Here is a 12,920-nt window from a genome sequence, read left to right as displayed (position 1 = left end):
GCAAAAAACAGAAAAAAAAAAAAAAAACCCTGCTAAAATTGTTGAAGGTGGTGGGACTTGGGGGTGGGTTTTTCATATTAAGTCTCTTAGAACCATCTGACTTTAAACTGTATCATGTATTACTTTGATAAAAGTGTTAATTAATTTAGGGGTGCCTGCGCTCAGTAGGTTAAGTGACCAACTCTTTCAGCTCAGGTGATGATCTCAGGGTCGTGAGATCAAGCCCCATGTTGGGCTCTGTGCTGAGTGTGGAGCCTGCTTGGGATTCTTTCTCTCCCTCTCTCTGCCCTCCAACTCCTCCCCTCACCCACCTATGTACACTCTCTCTCTCTCTCTCAAAAAAAAAAAAAAGTTAATGCTTTAAAAAGTAAATAGAACAGTGCCTGGAGGAAGCATGAGCAAACAGCTCATTTATCTGAACAATTCAGATTCTGGTATACCGCATGGATGGCTCCCAGGGAAACAGGGAGGGAGCTGATATGAATCCTGCACTGGGTAAACCCAAGTCCCCATCTATCAGCATCAGGTCCAGGCGGTGTGTCTGGCATGGGCCTCTGGGCTCTCCAGGCCCCCGAAGTGCTGGCAGGGGCAGCACACGGAAACTCTCAGCCAAGATGAACGACTCGGGTCTGGATCCCAGTGAGCAGTGCTTGCACTATAGGCGCTCCTAAAGCGTCCAGCACAGGTGCTAACCAACCACACTCATGCTTCATCTTCCCAAGAAGGTTGCAGGTTGGGTCTTTTAAAGATTTATTTGTACATTTTAGAGAGAGAGAGAGAGAGAGCGTGCACCAGCGAGATGGGAGAGAATCTCAAGTGGACTCAGGGCTCCATCCCCCGAACCTGAAATGGTGACCTGCGCCAAAACCAAGAGTTGGATGCTTAACCCAGTGCACCCCCAGGCACCCTGGTTGGGTCCTTTAATGTCCTTGTTTAACCAAAGAGGAAAATGAAGCTTGGCGACATCACAGGAGGTGTCCACATTCACTGCATTTATCAAGCAGCAGAGCTAGGACAGGAGCTCCAACCTGAAACTCCCAATCAACTCTGCTACTGGGCCTCCCACCGCGTCTGCATATTTACAACTGTGCAAACTGGGCCACATGGTCTGTTCAACCACTTTCAGTCCTGGGTCCTTGAGGAAGTCACTTAACCTCTCTGACATCAGTGTTTTTCTCGGTGAACTAATGATTCTGGCTCAACCTCCTCATTAGGCTCAAATAAGATAATATATGTGAAAGTTTTAAAGAAGCTTGAGGTGCCAATTTAGGCAGATGAAAATATTATTTTGGATGCTAGGAGGGAGACAGGTGGTCTTGTGACCCTGGTTGGTATCCTGTGTAAACTTCAGGGAAGCCAGCTCTAGTAGGGATCCCGAGAAGAGACGGTTCTGGATCAAGGACGGCGGCCAGGTCAGCAGGCAGGCTGATGCTGTGGGTGCCCTGCTCCTAAACGCGGCTGGCTCTGCACGCATCACCACCTCCACCCAGACCTATAATATTTGATTCTGGGGATTTCTTCTTTTTTATTTTCTGTGACTCCGAGACTCTTCTGTGTTCAGAAGCACTGCAGCCATAAGCTCCAGCTGAGCACTTGTGCCTGGACTGGACTGAACAACCCTGAGTGAGACACTGTTTCTCTCCTTTTACCCAGGTGTCTGTACAAGCACGATTTGGGGTCGCTTTTTCACTTGTGGATTGAGCTGATTCCCAGTCCTGCGGCTGGAGTTTCCAGACATTTGTTGCCCCAGCGTGCCACCTGGTGGACAACTTCCCGTTTTATTTCTCAACTTTCTCAAAGTGCCTTCACACGCATTAAAACCCCTGAGACTCCTGCAATCTGCGAGCTCTGTAAGGCTGTATTATTTCCACGCTGTAATGAGAAAACACGCTTATAGACAGGAAGGAATTTGCAAGTTCCTGGAACTGCCTTTAGGGTCTTTTTCTTCCATTCAGCAAAAACCCAAAATACCGCAGTCTGAGTGGTCTGGGTTTGAGCCCAGTTTAAGTCCTAGCTCAGCAACTGTCACCAAGTGAGGTCCTCTCACAGAATTGAACTTGATCCTTATGAGGCCCTCCATCACTGCGGACATCTGCGTGTGGAGGGACTATTCTGTGCACAGAATGTGCTGAAGTACCTCTTTTCCAGAAGAAAAACTGATGGCTGATGTCCCAATCCAACTCTTGCGTGTGGTTTGACGTTTGGTGGGCTTCTTGCAATGCCCCCCACTGAAGAGGGTTTAGTTAAACATGAAAATATAGGCAGTGGGACCTCCTCAGACTTCTTCCTTGGCCTCTGAGCACTTTTACCACGGGGGCACTCAGCTCTGAAGTCCTCTGTGGCTGTGGGGGCCTTCTCCACTCCAGGGAGAGCCTGCCCTCTGGGGCTCAGAGCCAGCTGGTGGTTGAGCTCCGTGACCTAGAGTCAGGTTGCCAGCTTTGGCTCCCACAGGGGCTGCCATTCAGAAGATGTGTGACCTTGGGTGAATCTAACTTCCCTGTGCCTTATCTTCCTTCACAGGGAAACCAGGGACAAAAAGTAGTATGCACCTCAAGTGTTGGGAAGGCTGAGCCATACAACGTACAGAAAGCACTCAGCACCCAGCACTCAGCACCGAGCACACCACAGTGGGAATATGCTGTCCTTTTCTGCAGTCAGTTAGCCAACCTGAGGTGGTGCCCTGAGGGCTGCATTCACGGCACACAAGGGGTTGCAGCATGGGTGTCTACTTCAAATACATTTTCCCAGGGGATCCCTGGGTGGCTCAGTGGTTTAGTGCCTGCCTTTGGCTCAGGGCGTGATCCTGGAGTCCCGGGACTGAGTCCCACGTCCGGCTCCCTGCATGGAGCCTGCTTCTCCCTCTGCTTGTGTCTCTGCTTCTGTGTGTGTGTGTCTCTCATGAGTAAATAAATAAATTTTTTGAAAAAAAAAATTTTCCCAGCAGATGACCTCAGCCCTGGTGGTGTTTGCCATCTGCTCTCCTCAGGGAAGGGGTGTGTGTGTACTGGAAATGTGTGTGAGCATTTTTGGGTTAGTCAAAGAAAGGAAACACTACTAGAATATGGGGAAATGAGAAGTAGTACAAGGGACTGCCCCACTCAATTAAGAATTGTCCCTGAACAGACATTTCTCTAAAGAAGATGTACAAATGGCCAATAAGCATATGAAAAGATGCTTGGCATCACTAATCATTAGGGAAATGCAAATCAAAATCACAGTGAGACACTGCCTAACACTTAGTAGGATGGCTGTTATAAAAAGAAAACCCTACAAAATATCAAGTGTCGGAGAGATGTTGAGAAATTGGAACCTTTATGCACTGTTGGTGGGCATATTATATGGTGCAGTCACTGTGGAAAACAGAATGGCAGCTCTTCTAAAAATTAAGCATACGATTACCATATGATCCAGCAATTGTGCTTTTGGGTATACACCTGGGAAAACTGAAAGCATGGACTTGAAGAGATATTTACAGACCCATGTTCATAGGAGCATCATTCATAATAGCCAAAAGGTATAAGAAACTCAAGTATTCATTGATAGATGAATGGATCTACAAAATGTGGTCTCTCTATGTAGACCATCTCTCCATCATTCAATACAATTCCAATTAAGGTGGGGGTTTTTTGTTTGTTTGTTTTGCATGTGTTTTTGTTTTGCCACATCTGACAATGCATTTCTAACATTTACCTGGGAATAAACCAAACAGACTTCTATAAACAAACAAACAAACAAACAAACAAATAAATAAATGCATAATGGATTATTATCCCGCCTTAAAAAGGAAGGGAATTCTGACCCCTGCTATAATGTGGATGAACCCTGAGGTCATAATGCTAAGTGAACTATGCCAGTCGCAAAAGGATGAACACTATAGGATCCACTTAGATGAAGTCCCTAGAGTAGTCCAATTCATAGAGACATAAAGTAAGGTGGTGGTGGCCAGGGGCAGGCGGGTGGGTGGGTAGTATGGGGAGTGAGTGTTTAGTGGGGTACAGAGTTTCAGTTTTGCAAGATGAAAAGAGGTCTGGGGATGGGTGGAGGTGATGGTTGTTGAACAATCACTGTGAATGCACTGAGTATCACTGAACTGTATACTTACCAGTAATTATAATGATACATTTTAAGTGTATTTTAGCACAATTAAAGAATTTTGCCCCACCTAACATGCCAATAGCATCCCTTTGAGAGATACCGCTCTCAATATCTAACATGGTCAGATACGCATGCTTTTGATTATAAGAAGACCACTCATCCAAAAAAAAAAAAGAAGTCATCCTTTGCATCCACACCCAGTGCTCATACCATGACGTGCTCTCCTTAATGCCCATCACCCAGTTACCTCATCCCCCAACCCACCTCCCCCTCCAGCAACCCTCGATTTGTTCCTTATGGTTAAGAGTCTCTTATGATTTGCCTCCCTCTGTTTTCACTAAATTCCACCCCTGAAACTAATAATACACTCTATGTTAATGAAATTGAATTTAAGTTAAAAATTAAAATAAATAAATTTTAAAAAGAACTATACAAACTATAGAACCTGACTGAGGGACATAAAAACAATTTAATAAATGGAGAAACAGTTCATATTTATGAATGGGAAGAGTTAATATTTTAAAGTTATATATTCTCCCTTCCCAAATTTCTCTCCAACATTCAATACAATTCTAATTAAGGTGGGGTTTTTTTTGCATGTGTTTTTGTTTTGCCACATCTGACAATGCATTTCTAACATTTACCTGGGAATAAACCAAACAGACTTCTATAAATAAATAAAGAAACAAATAAATAAATGAATAAAGAGTCAACTCATCCTTAGGAGACCTATCTGCATGGACCAGTGCATCTGCTCTCCTGGTCCAGGTTTCTTTTTTGTTTCAGTTGCCAGGAGAAGGGGACCCCTATAGTCAGGTAAATGCCTACCTCCAAGGAGCCAAAAGTCAGTGATGGGATCAGGAGGGGTCCCATTGTTAAGTGGATAGTATTACTTTCAGGATGCTCTCTCATTTATTTAAAGCAATCCATTTATAAATTACATCTACTAATCAATAAAATCACATTGGGGCAACAACTTGGGATTTTCGACTTTAAATGATACTTTCAGATCTCAGTGGAAAACTGAATGGGAAGAAAGAATTCTTACCTTGTAGATACAGGACTTAGCATTCAGAAAGAAGAGCTCGATGGTAGCGTTGTCTTTTAGGTATGAGATGCTTTCTATATAGAACCTGAAAGAAAAACTGCAAATGAGCCACAAAAGCAGCAACTGATCTTGCCAAAAATGAGCTGTTTTCTGAGCTACAGGATTTGACATAAGGACCAGAACTCCTCATCCTAAATGAAAAAGAAAAAATGTGTGATCAGCTGCTTTTTATATGGTTCCTTTTTGAAAGAAAACAGTTTTTCAAGCCCTTTTCTAGGCCATTCGGACTGCCACGCCTGACAACCTTGACCAGAGCCAAAGAGCTGGGACTCCCACCAGCTTCCAAGAGGGGGTTAAACTCGACCATCTACTTTTCTTTTTCCTGACCTGCTTTCCAATTTTTTATAATACTACTTGTTTTTCATATCTTACTTTATTTTGGTACTAATCATTGTTGAATTAGCTGGATTTTTAAAAAAGATTTTATTTATTTGATAGAGAGAGAGAGAAGAGCATAAGCAGAGGGAAGGACAGAGAGAGGGAGAAGCAGATTCCCCACTGAGCAGGGAGCCTGAAGCTGGGCTCTATCCCAGGATCAGGACCTGAGCCAAAGGCAGGTCGCTTAACCAACTTAATCCAGGCACCCATGACCTGAATTGAAGATTTTATATCTTAAAGATAATTTCTTCTGCTCAACTGAAGAACGGGGGCCCTAATTCTCTTTGAAATGGTTATGACATATCTTCCCAAAGGTGGTGAGGTGAGATTTGATTTCTGTGTATCCAGAGAGCTGTGGCAAGTGCTCTTAATGCTGTGATATTAATGCACATTAAGCCAAATGAGAATTGGATTTTTATCCAGATGGAGCTTATAGATTTTTTTTCATGATAAAACACGCTGAAATTATTTACGTTTACATTTAATGCACCTTTACACATTGACTTTGGAGTTTATTAAATTATGTAATTAGATTAGGCACTTGTGCTTGTCTAGGGACCAGCTGCGTTCAGGGAGAGGGTGGTGGAATGCAGAGCCTTGCCAGGAAACAGGCCCTGAGAGGGTGTGGTACCTCCTGTGGGGCCACTGGATACCTGCCTCCTGGAAACTGGGGATACCTTGAGGGGGCGGCAGCAGGTACAATGGGAAGACAAGTGCTATGTTCTTCTAGAACAGCATTACAATATGATGGAAAGAATCCTGGGGAGGAAGTCACTAGACCAGTGATCTGGTCCCAGCTCTATATGATTTAGGGCAAATCGCTTCATCTCGCTGGGCTTCTGGTTTCCAGACTGCAAAAGACTGTGGGACCCAGTCAGTGTTTCTCCACCTAAGAAGTCTACTGCTGTCCAGCACTGGAAACTCATTCAGATAAGAACAACAATAACAATAGCAAAAACAACAAGCCAACATTGCACCAGGCTAGCAAAACATACCCATAGGCACGGATGAGCCCACGGCCTACCAGTTTGTAACCTCTTGTCTGCAGACTATTAATATCTTGTCATTTTTCCAGTGTGTGCAGACGCTGCCGTGATTAATATCATAGAGACTCATTTAAATTTGTGAGTGAATCCAGAGTGACTTCAGATACTAGCAGATATTTTCAATCAACAGATATTAATACAATTACCACCACATGAGAGTCTACAAAATGTTTGGAAATTACAGTATGGCCTTCACTCTTGCAAAGCTTGCGGATGAGTAAGGATCCTTGGTGGACCTCTGCCACTCACATTCTCCCAGCAAGGAAAAAAAAAAAAAAAAAAAGAGCACCTACGTCCTGCTTTCAGAGTAGGTATTTCAGGTCATGGAGGCCTCCATAAAGAGTCTGCAGTAGTTGCCGAAGGATCTGCAAAGTGGCACAACTTCCACTTCTTTACTAGTGGAGACTTGAAATGCAGTAGCAAACTCTAGGTCTTTTTTTTTTTTTTTAATATTTTACTTATTTATTCATGAGAGACACAGAGAGGCAGAGGGAGAAGCAGACACCCTACGGGGAGCCTGATGTGGGACTCGATCCCAGAACCCCAGGATCACAACCTGAGCCACAGGCAGATGCTCGACCACTGAGTCACCCAGGTGTCTTGCAAAGCCTAGGTCTTAAAGCAAAATAAGTTACATGTGACTTAATTTTAAAAAAATCCACATTTGTTGTGAAGGAATTTTGGGGATAGTCAGGATAGCAGAATCAGAAGGAAGAAGGAAGGAAGGGAGGGAGGAAGGAAGGGGGGGGCAGCCTGGGTGACCCAGCGGTTTAGCTCCGCCTTCAGCCCAGGGCCTGATCCTGGAGACCCAGGATCGAGTCCCACGTCGGGCTCCTGGCATGGAGCCTGCTTCTCCCTCTGCCTGCGTCTCTGCCTCTCTCTCTGTGTCTCTCATAAATAAATAAATAAAATCTTAAAAAAAAAAAAAAGGAAGGGGGGAGAGTGAGCGAGCGAGGAGGGAGGGAGGCCAACTTGCAGGTGCAGCCTCATTATTGAGTCGTCTTGCTTCGTACCTTTGCTCAAGCTCTTGCCCTCGTCCCAGAAACCACCATCCTCCACACCTCAAACCACTCTTGCTCCCTTGCCCTCACCCAGAAACACCATGTGTCCTGATCTCTGCTGATGGCCCAGGGAAGAGCTCCTCTCTCTAGGCTCTTCCTCTGTGTCCCGTACTTTTCTGTTCCCTGGGGCATCTTCTTCCTAGGTGATTAATGCCCCCTGGAGGGTGAGGCCAAATCCCATTCATTTTTTCTGTCTCTCCAGGACTAACACAGCGCCTGGCACACACGTGGGCATAGTTTAAGGGTCTGGGAGCAAAAGGCTCTGGTTCTCAGCTTCACTCGTCCTCACTTGCCGCTGAGTGGAGCTCTCAGGATAGGCCAGTGAGGTGGGCAGGGAAGGCACTGCAGGAGAGGGAGGAGCTAAGTGACCCCTACTGTGTCCCCCATGCCCTGAAATGCCCAGCGTGTGTGTGTGTGTGTGTGTGTGTGTGTGTGTGTCCTGCCCCCCTGCCCCTTGCTCACTGTCAACATGACAGGTTGCACAAACAAGCTGATCACCACGAATCTTTTTTTTTTTTTTATCATCACGAATCTTAAAGCCAGAACTACAGCAGAGGTTTCTGTGTGACTAAGCGAGTGACCTTAATTCTGCAATAATCATTCAGAGTCTAAATCTGTTGGGTCTGCTGTTCCATCATTCTCAAAGCGATGCCTTGTGTCTTTATGGCATTTGTTTCAATTCCTGAGGATGAAGGAGTGAAGACACCTGCCACCCCTGCCATGCATTTCTCCTCAATAGTATAAAAAGGAAACAGCACTCCCCCTTCTCTCTAGTAATGGAAACTGGAAAGGACAGGGCAAGTTCTGTCCTCTGCGACAGCATTCGTGTCCCCTGCCCACCCCCCCCCCACCCCCGCCCCAGTTACAAGCTGGACCAGAGGCAGGAGGGTAGAGAAGAAAATAAATCACCTCCTCTTGACAGAAACTAGGAAGCAGCTTCCTATGAACCTTTATCACCGAGAAACAGCCTGGAAAACCATGTGAGCAGAGATGTCCGGGTGCCTCAGTGGCTGAGTGTCTGCCTTTGGCTCAGGTCATGATCCCCAGGTCCTGGGATCAAGTCCCACATTAGGCTCTTGCAGGGAGCCTGCTTCTCCCTCTGCCTGTGTCTCTGCCTCTTTCTGTGTGTCTCTCATAAATAAATAAAATCTTAAAAAAACAACAATAACAAAAAATCTGTGTGAGCTCCAGGATGGTCATGTTATCATTCTGTAACCCTGGATATTTAACTCATCCAGAACTTTCCATCAGCATCAGGAGACTTGAGAGTCAAAATGCCTGGAGGAAAACAGACCTTCGACATCTTGATCCACACACTGAGGCCCAGAGCGCAAAGTGCGGGAGCCCCAGGGAGAAGAAACTTCTGGGAAAGTGGGAAACATTGATGGTTTGGGTATAAAGTCAGGATTTTTTTTTTTTTTTAACCAGTTGTGTTCTTTTTGATTTTCATGAGAGCTCCTCGTTTTTATCAGCAGGTGGCGATGTTGCTTTTCCTTAATTCCCAGTGCACGGGTTATTGAGGGGTGGGGAGCAGTGCTTCCTCAAAGACCTGGTTCACAAAGAAATTCCGGGTCTCTGGGTAAACCTAAGGAACTGAATGCTTTCTTGTTGATTCACAGGGTCTGCACAGACAATTCCAAGTGTGGCTCCAGATTAACCAGGGGTTTCTGGTGCTTTGACATCTGGGGCCTTGGTGGCTCTGGAGGGACGGCCCCTCCCAGGGTTGACCAGTTCCTTAGAGGTGTGAGCTTGCCCTTCATGTGCAGACAGGCCGATCTAGAGAGCTCACACACCCTTCCTGCTCCTTTGTGGGGCTCTCACACTCCAGGTCATTACCCTCCTGCCCTAATCACCCCAGAGCCAGGGCCAGACAACTCTGGACAGCCTCTATGCCCCATAGCCTGCTGAAATTATTCAAAGTAGTCAATCCTAAACCTGATTACTCTGCCTCACCCGTTCCTTCCTGTAGAAACCACAAAACAAAAGCTCTTCCCCGCAATTCCCTCCCCTCCCTCTGCCTCCTGACCAACCCTGGTGAGTCCCTTCTGGCCTTGCCTGGTGTGGCGAGCCCTCTCTTCTCCTTTCGGGAACTGTGAATAGCAAACTAGTCTTTTCAATGGCCACCATCCCCTTATGTTTGTTGGGAGTACCCATACCTGAGTAAGAATAAAACTTAAACTTTAAAACGGGTTCTTCGGCACATTTAGCAGGACTGGATCTGATGGCCTTTTTTTTTTTTTTTTTTGAGTCAAAGGGCCAACCTATGTTCTAGGACAATGGCAAATCTGGCTAAGTCTAAATCTGTTTCTTGAATACCATAAGCAATGTCACACCCAACCTGGCCCAGATGATGTGGACCTGAGGTATTTTATCAGACGGTCTGAAGAAGGAATAAATACGTGTGTGAGCACAAAGATAATCAAGAGGCTCTGAAGCCTGAAGGCCGTCTCACCCCCTTTAACCCGTGGACACCTCCGGCTGCAGCAGCTTGAAGTGTCCAGCCACAGGACACCAGTCAGGTTTCCTTTTCTCAACCACCCGCTCCTCCTCTTTCCTCTCACATCCACCCCTTGGCACTTGGGAATCACCGAATATTTACAGCAAGTGTTAATTAAATGGACCACTGATTTCATTCTATAATGAACACAAGTGTCGCATTTGGAATGCTGACTTTCAGTAGCAAAAAGAAGCGATGGTAATGAAAAGGCTATCTGGTACCGCTGTGAGTTTCTGGGGCCAAACATCTCTGATCTTTAGAATTTCAGCAGCTCTAAAATCTTAACTGGGGCACCCAGTTGAGATCTAGCAAGTTCTGGTTAGCAGGCACCTCATTTTGGATCCCTGCCTTCAGTGTTACTATGGTGACCGCATAGAGCAACGGCTAGTCTTCGGCCAACCAGGAGAGGCACCGATTGTCAGGCCATAAACTTGGCTGTAAAATCCCCTCTCCCAGATTAAAGCTTCCTGGGATCACCTCTCCTTTTGTTGTTTTAATTTTCCTGGTGCTCGCCTCAGTTTATTGTTGGTGAAACTCCATTTGAGGAGACAAATCTAATCTCTATTTTTTCTCCTACAAGCAGCGTAGATGGTCAGAGTTGCAGGGACACGTGGCTGAAGAAGGCACAACTGAAGGAACAGCCCAGGCGTGGAGGGAACCATTCTGAGCACAAACATGCTCCTACCGAAATAAAGAGACGTCCTTGCGTGTGCAGGGATATTTTTCTTATAATTTTTCTTGATGTATTACTTAAGCTTACCACCAGAGGGGCATTGTTCTATTGGGGGCGCTGGCCTCACAGTCCTAAACAGCGATCTGCAAATGGATGTGATCTTGCTCCTGCACTGATGCCTGGGCTGCATGTAAGGTCGGGGTGTGAGGGGTGATGGAGCAGCAGGAGGTGAGGCTGGCAGGTACACAGAAGTCAGATCATACAGGACATGCTAAGGAAAACCACAGCAGGATGACAGGAAGCCAGGAAAATTCTGAGTAGGGTATCAGATGAGACTTCTGGAAAGATACTCAGTGGTAACCGAGAGGAGACTGCAAGGAGGCATGACCAGGAGAGGTTTAGGAAGGTCCTAATTACAGCCAAGGGGGTGTTTGTGGGGAGTCAGTGGTGCATATAAGACCGATTTAAGACACAAAAGGAACAGGAATTAGCGAACGAAGGAGGGCAAACAGGCAGTGGGGAGAGAGCAAGAGTCAAGGTTGACTCCCTAGTTTCTGGCTGGGTGTGTGGTGGTGCCAATCACCGAGATAAGGAGATGCCATGGGATGAAGGGTAAGTTTGGGGGCCAGTGAGATGAAGATGCCATTGATTCAGGCAGAGGATGGCAGAGAAGCACCCATGGAATCTGGGGCCTACAGAGACCACCAGTGACCACGGTGGTGATGGGACAGCCACAAGCTGAGGAGCTGGTGGGATGTGGAGAAGGGAGACAAGGACAGACTTATCCTTCCAGACCTTTGCTGTGGGCAGGGGTGGAAGCTTGGGGGCAGCAGCTAAAGGAGGATGCGGGTCAGAGAGGGTATTTTCTTCAGTCAGGGTAGGAGAGTCATGGTCGTGGAGGGGAGACATCCGTGGAGAAGCAGCAGTGTAAGACGGAGAAAGAGAGACGGCAGACTGCAGGCAGGCAGCTCTTGGAACGGGCTGGAACTGGGGCACAGGTGGACCTGCTGGCCTCGGACATGTGCATGCATGAGTGCGTGTGCACGGGCACATTGAGGGGCTTAGGAGGCCACAAAGATGGGTGGGTTCGACTGAGGAAGGGAGTAGGAAGCTGAAGTTCCCTTGGGCCAGCTTTCCTTTTCTCTGCAAAATCATGAGCAATGTCACCTCCTCGGAGCAAAGGTGTGAGCTTCTGGTTTGGCGTTTACGGCAGGAGGAACAGCCACAGTGGGCAGTGCGGTGGACCCTGAGCCACACACCCAGCAGAACTGGCTAGACACCCGCTGAGTGTGTGACATTGGTCATAAGCAATCATGTAGCAGCCTGCAGTTGTGTGATCCCCCTCCCCCAGCCCCGACTGCTCTCAGCAGCTCAGGGGTAGAAATAAAAGAAATATGTGACTGGACGGATCCCAACCTACATGTGTGTGCATGTGTGCAAGTGAGCATGCGTGTGTGTGTGTGTGTGTACATGCACCAGCGCGTCATGCCCGCATGTGGCCAGCAGCAATGGGAGGGGCAGTCAGGGGTGGAGGGGCCGTTGCAACCGTGCGTAATGGGGTTTGGGCTGAACCTGCAGAGGTGATGGCAGGCGGGCTGAGAGGGTCTCGGAATTTGGGGCAATAGATGCACAGGTGCACATCTTGCCTGCTCCACTCACCGCTCTACCTTAGCTCCTGAAACAATGCCCACGGTGTGGTGAGAGCCGGTGGAGTATTTGTGCATCAGTAACTGAATCTGCTGCCAACGGCGAGTGTGCAGCACAGCGTCCCACGGGGGAAGCTCACTCTCACAGCTGGAACGAGAGTGCGTTTTGGCTCCAGGCCCTGCAGAGATAAAGCTTGGGGTGCCTATGGGACTGCAGAGTCTTCCTTACAGGAGGGGGCACAGCGCAGGGCAGGATACCTTCCCACTGGTGTTCACCCTGGTCAGGAAACGGCAAGAGTGTCTCAAGTGGGGCTAATGATGCATCTCTTGGCTTCTGAAAACTCCTGCTTTGCCATCAGCCATGTCCCTTTCTCTGCCAATAGGGAGGTTCCAACCTGCCTCCAAGCTCTGCGACT

General features: G+C 47.1%; 1 protein-coding gene across 16 annotated transcripts in view; it reads right to left on the bottom strand.

Annotated features, from left to right (window-relative positions):
• The window catches only part of FRMD4A (FERM domain containing 4A), a 741,134-nt gene that overhangs the window by 122,602 nt on the left and 605,612 nt on the right, over positions 1-12,920 (bottom strand). For all 16 annotated transcript variants that reach the window (XM_077897154.1, XM_077897147.1, XM_077897150.1 and 13 more), the window contains one exon: positions 5,144-5,228. In XM_077897154.1, the coding sequence (XP_077753280.1) occupies positions 5,144-5,228 (85 nt within the window). The remainder of the gene's footprint in view (positions 1-5,143; positions 5,229-12,920) is intronic.

Source organism: Canis aureus, chromosome 5 (genome assembly GCF_053574225.1).
Source record: "Canis aureus isolate CA01 chromosome 5, VMU_Caureus_v.1.0, whole genome shotgun sequence".
NCBI lineage: Eukaryota > Metazoa > Chordata > Mammalia > Carnivora > Canidae > Canis > Canis aureus.
This window is presented reverse-complemented; position numbering and strand designations above follow the sequence as displayed.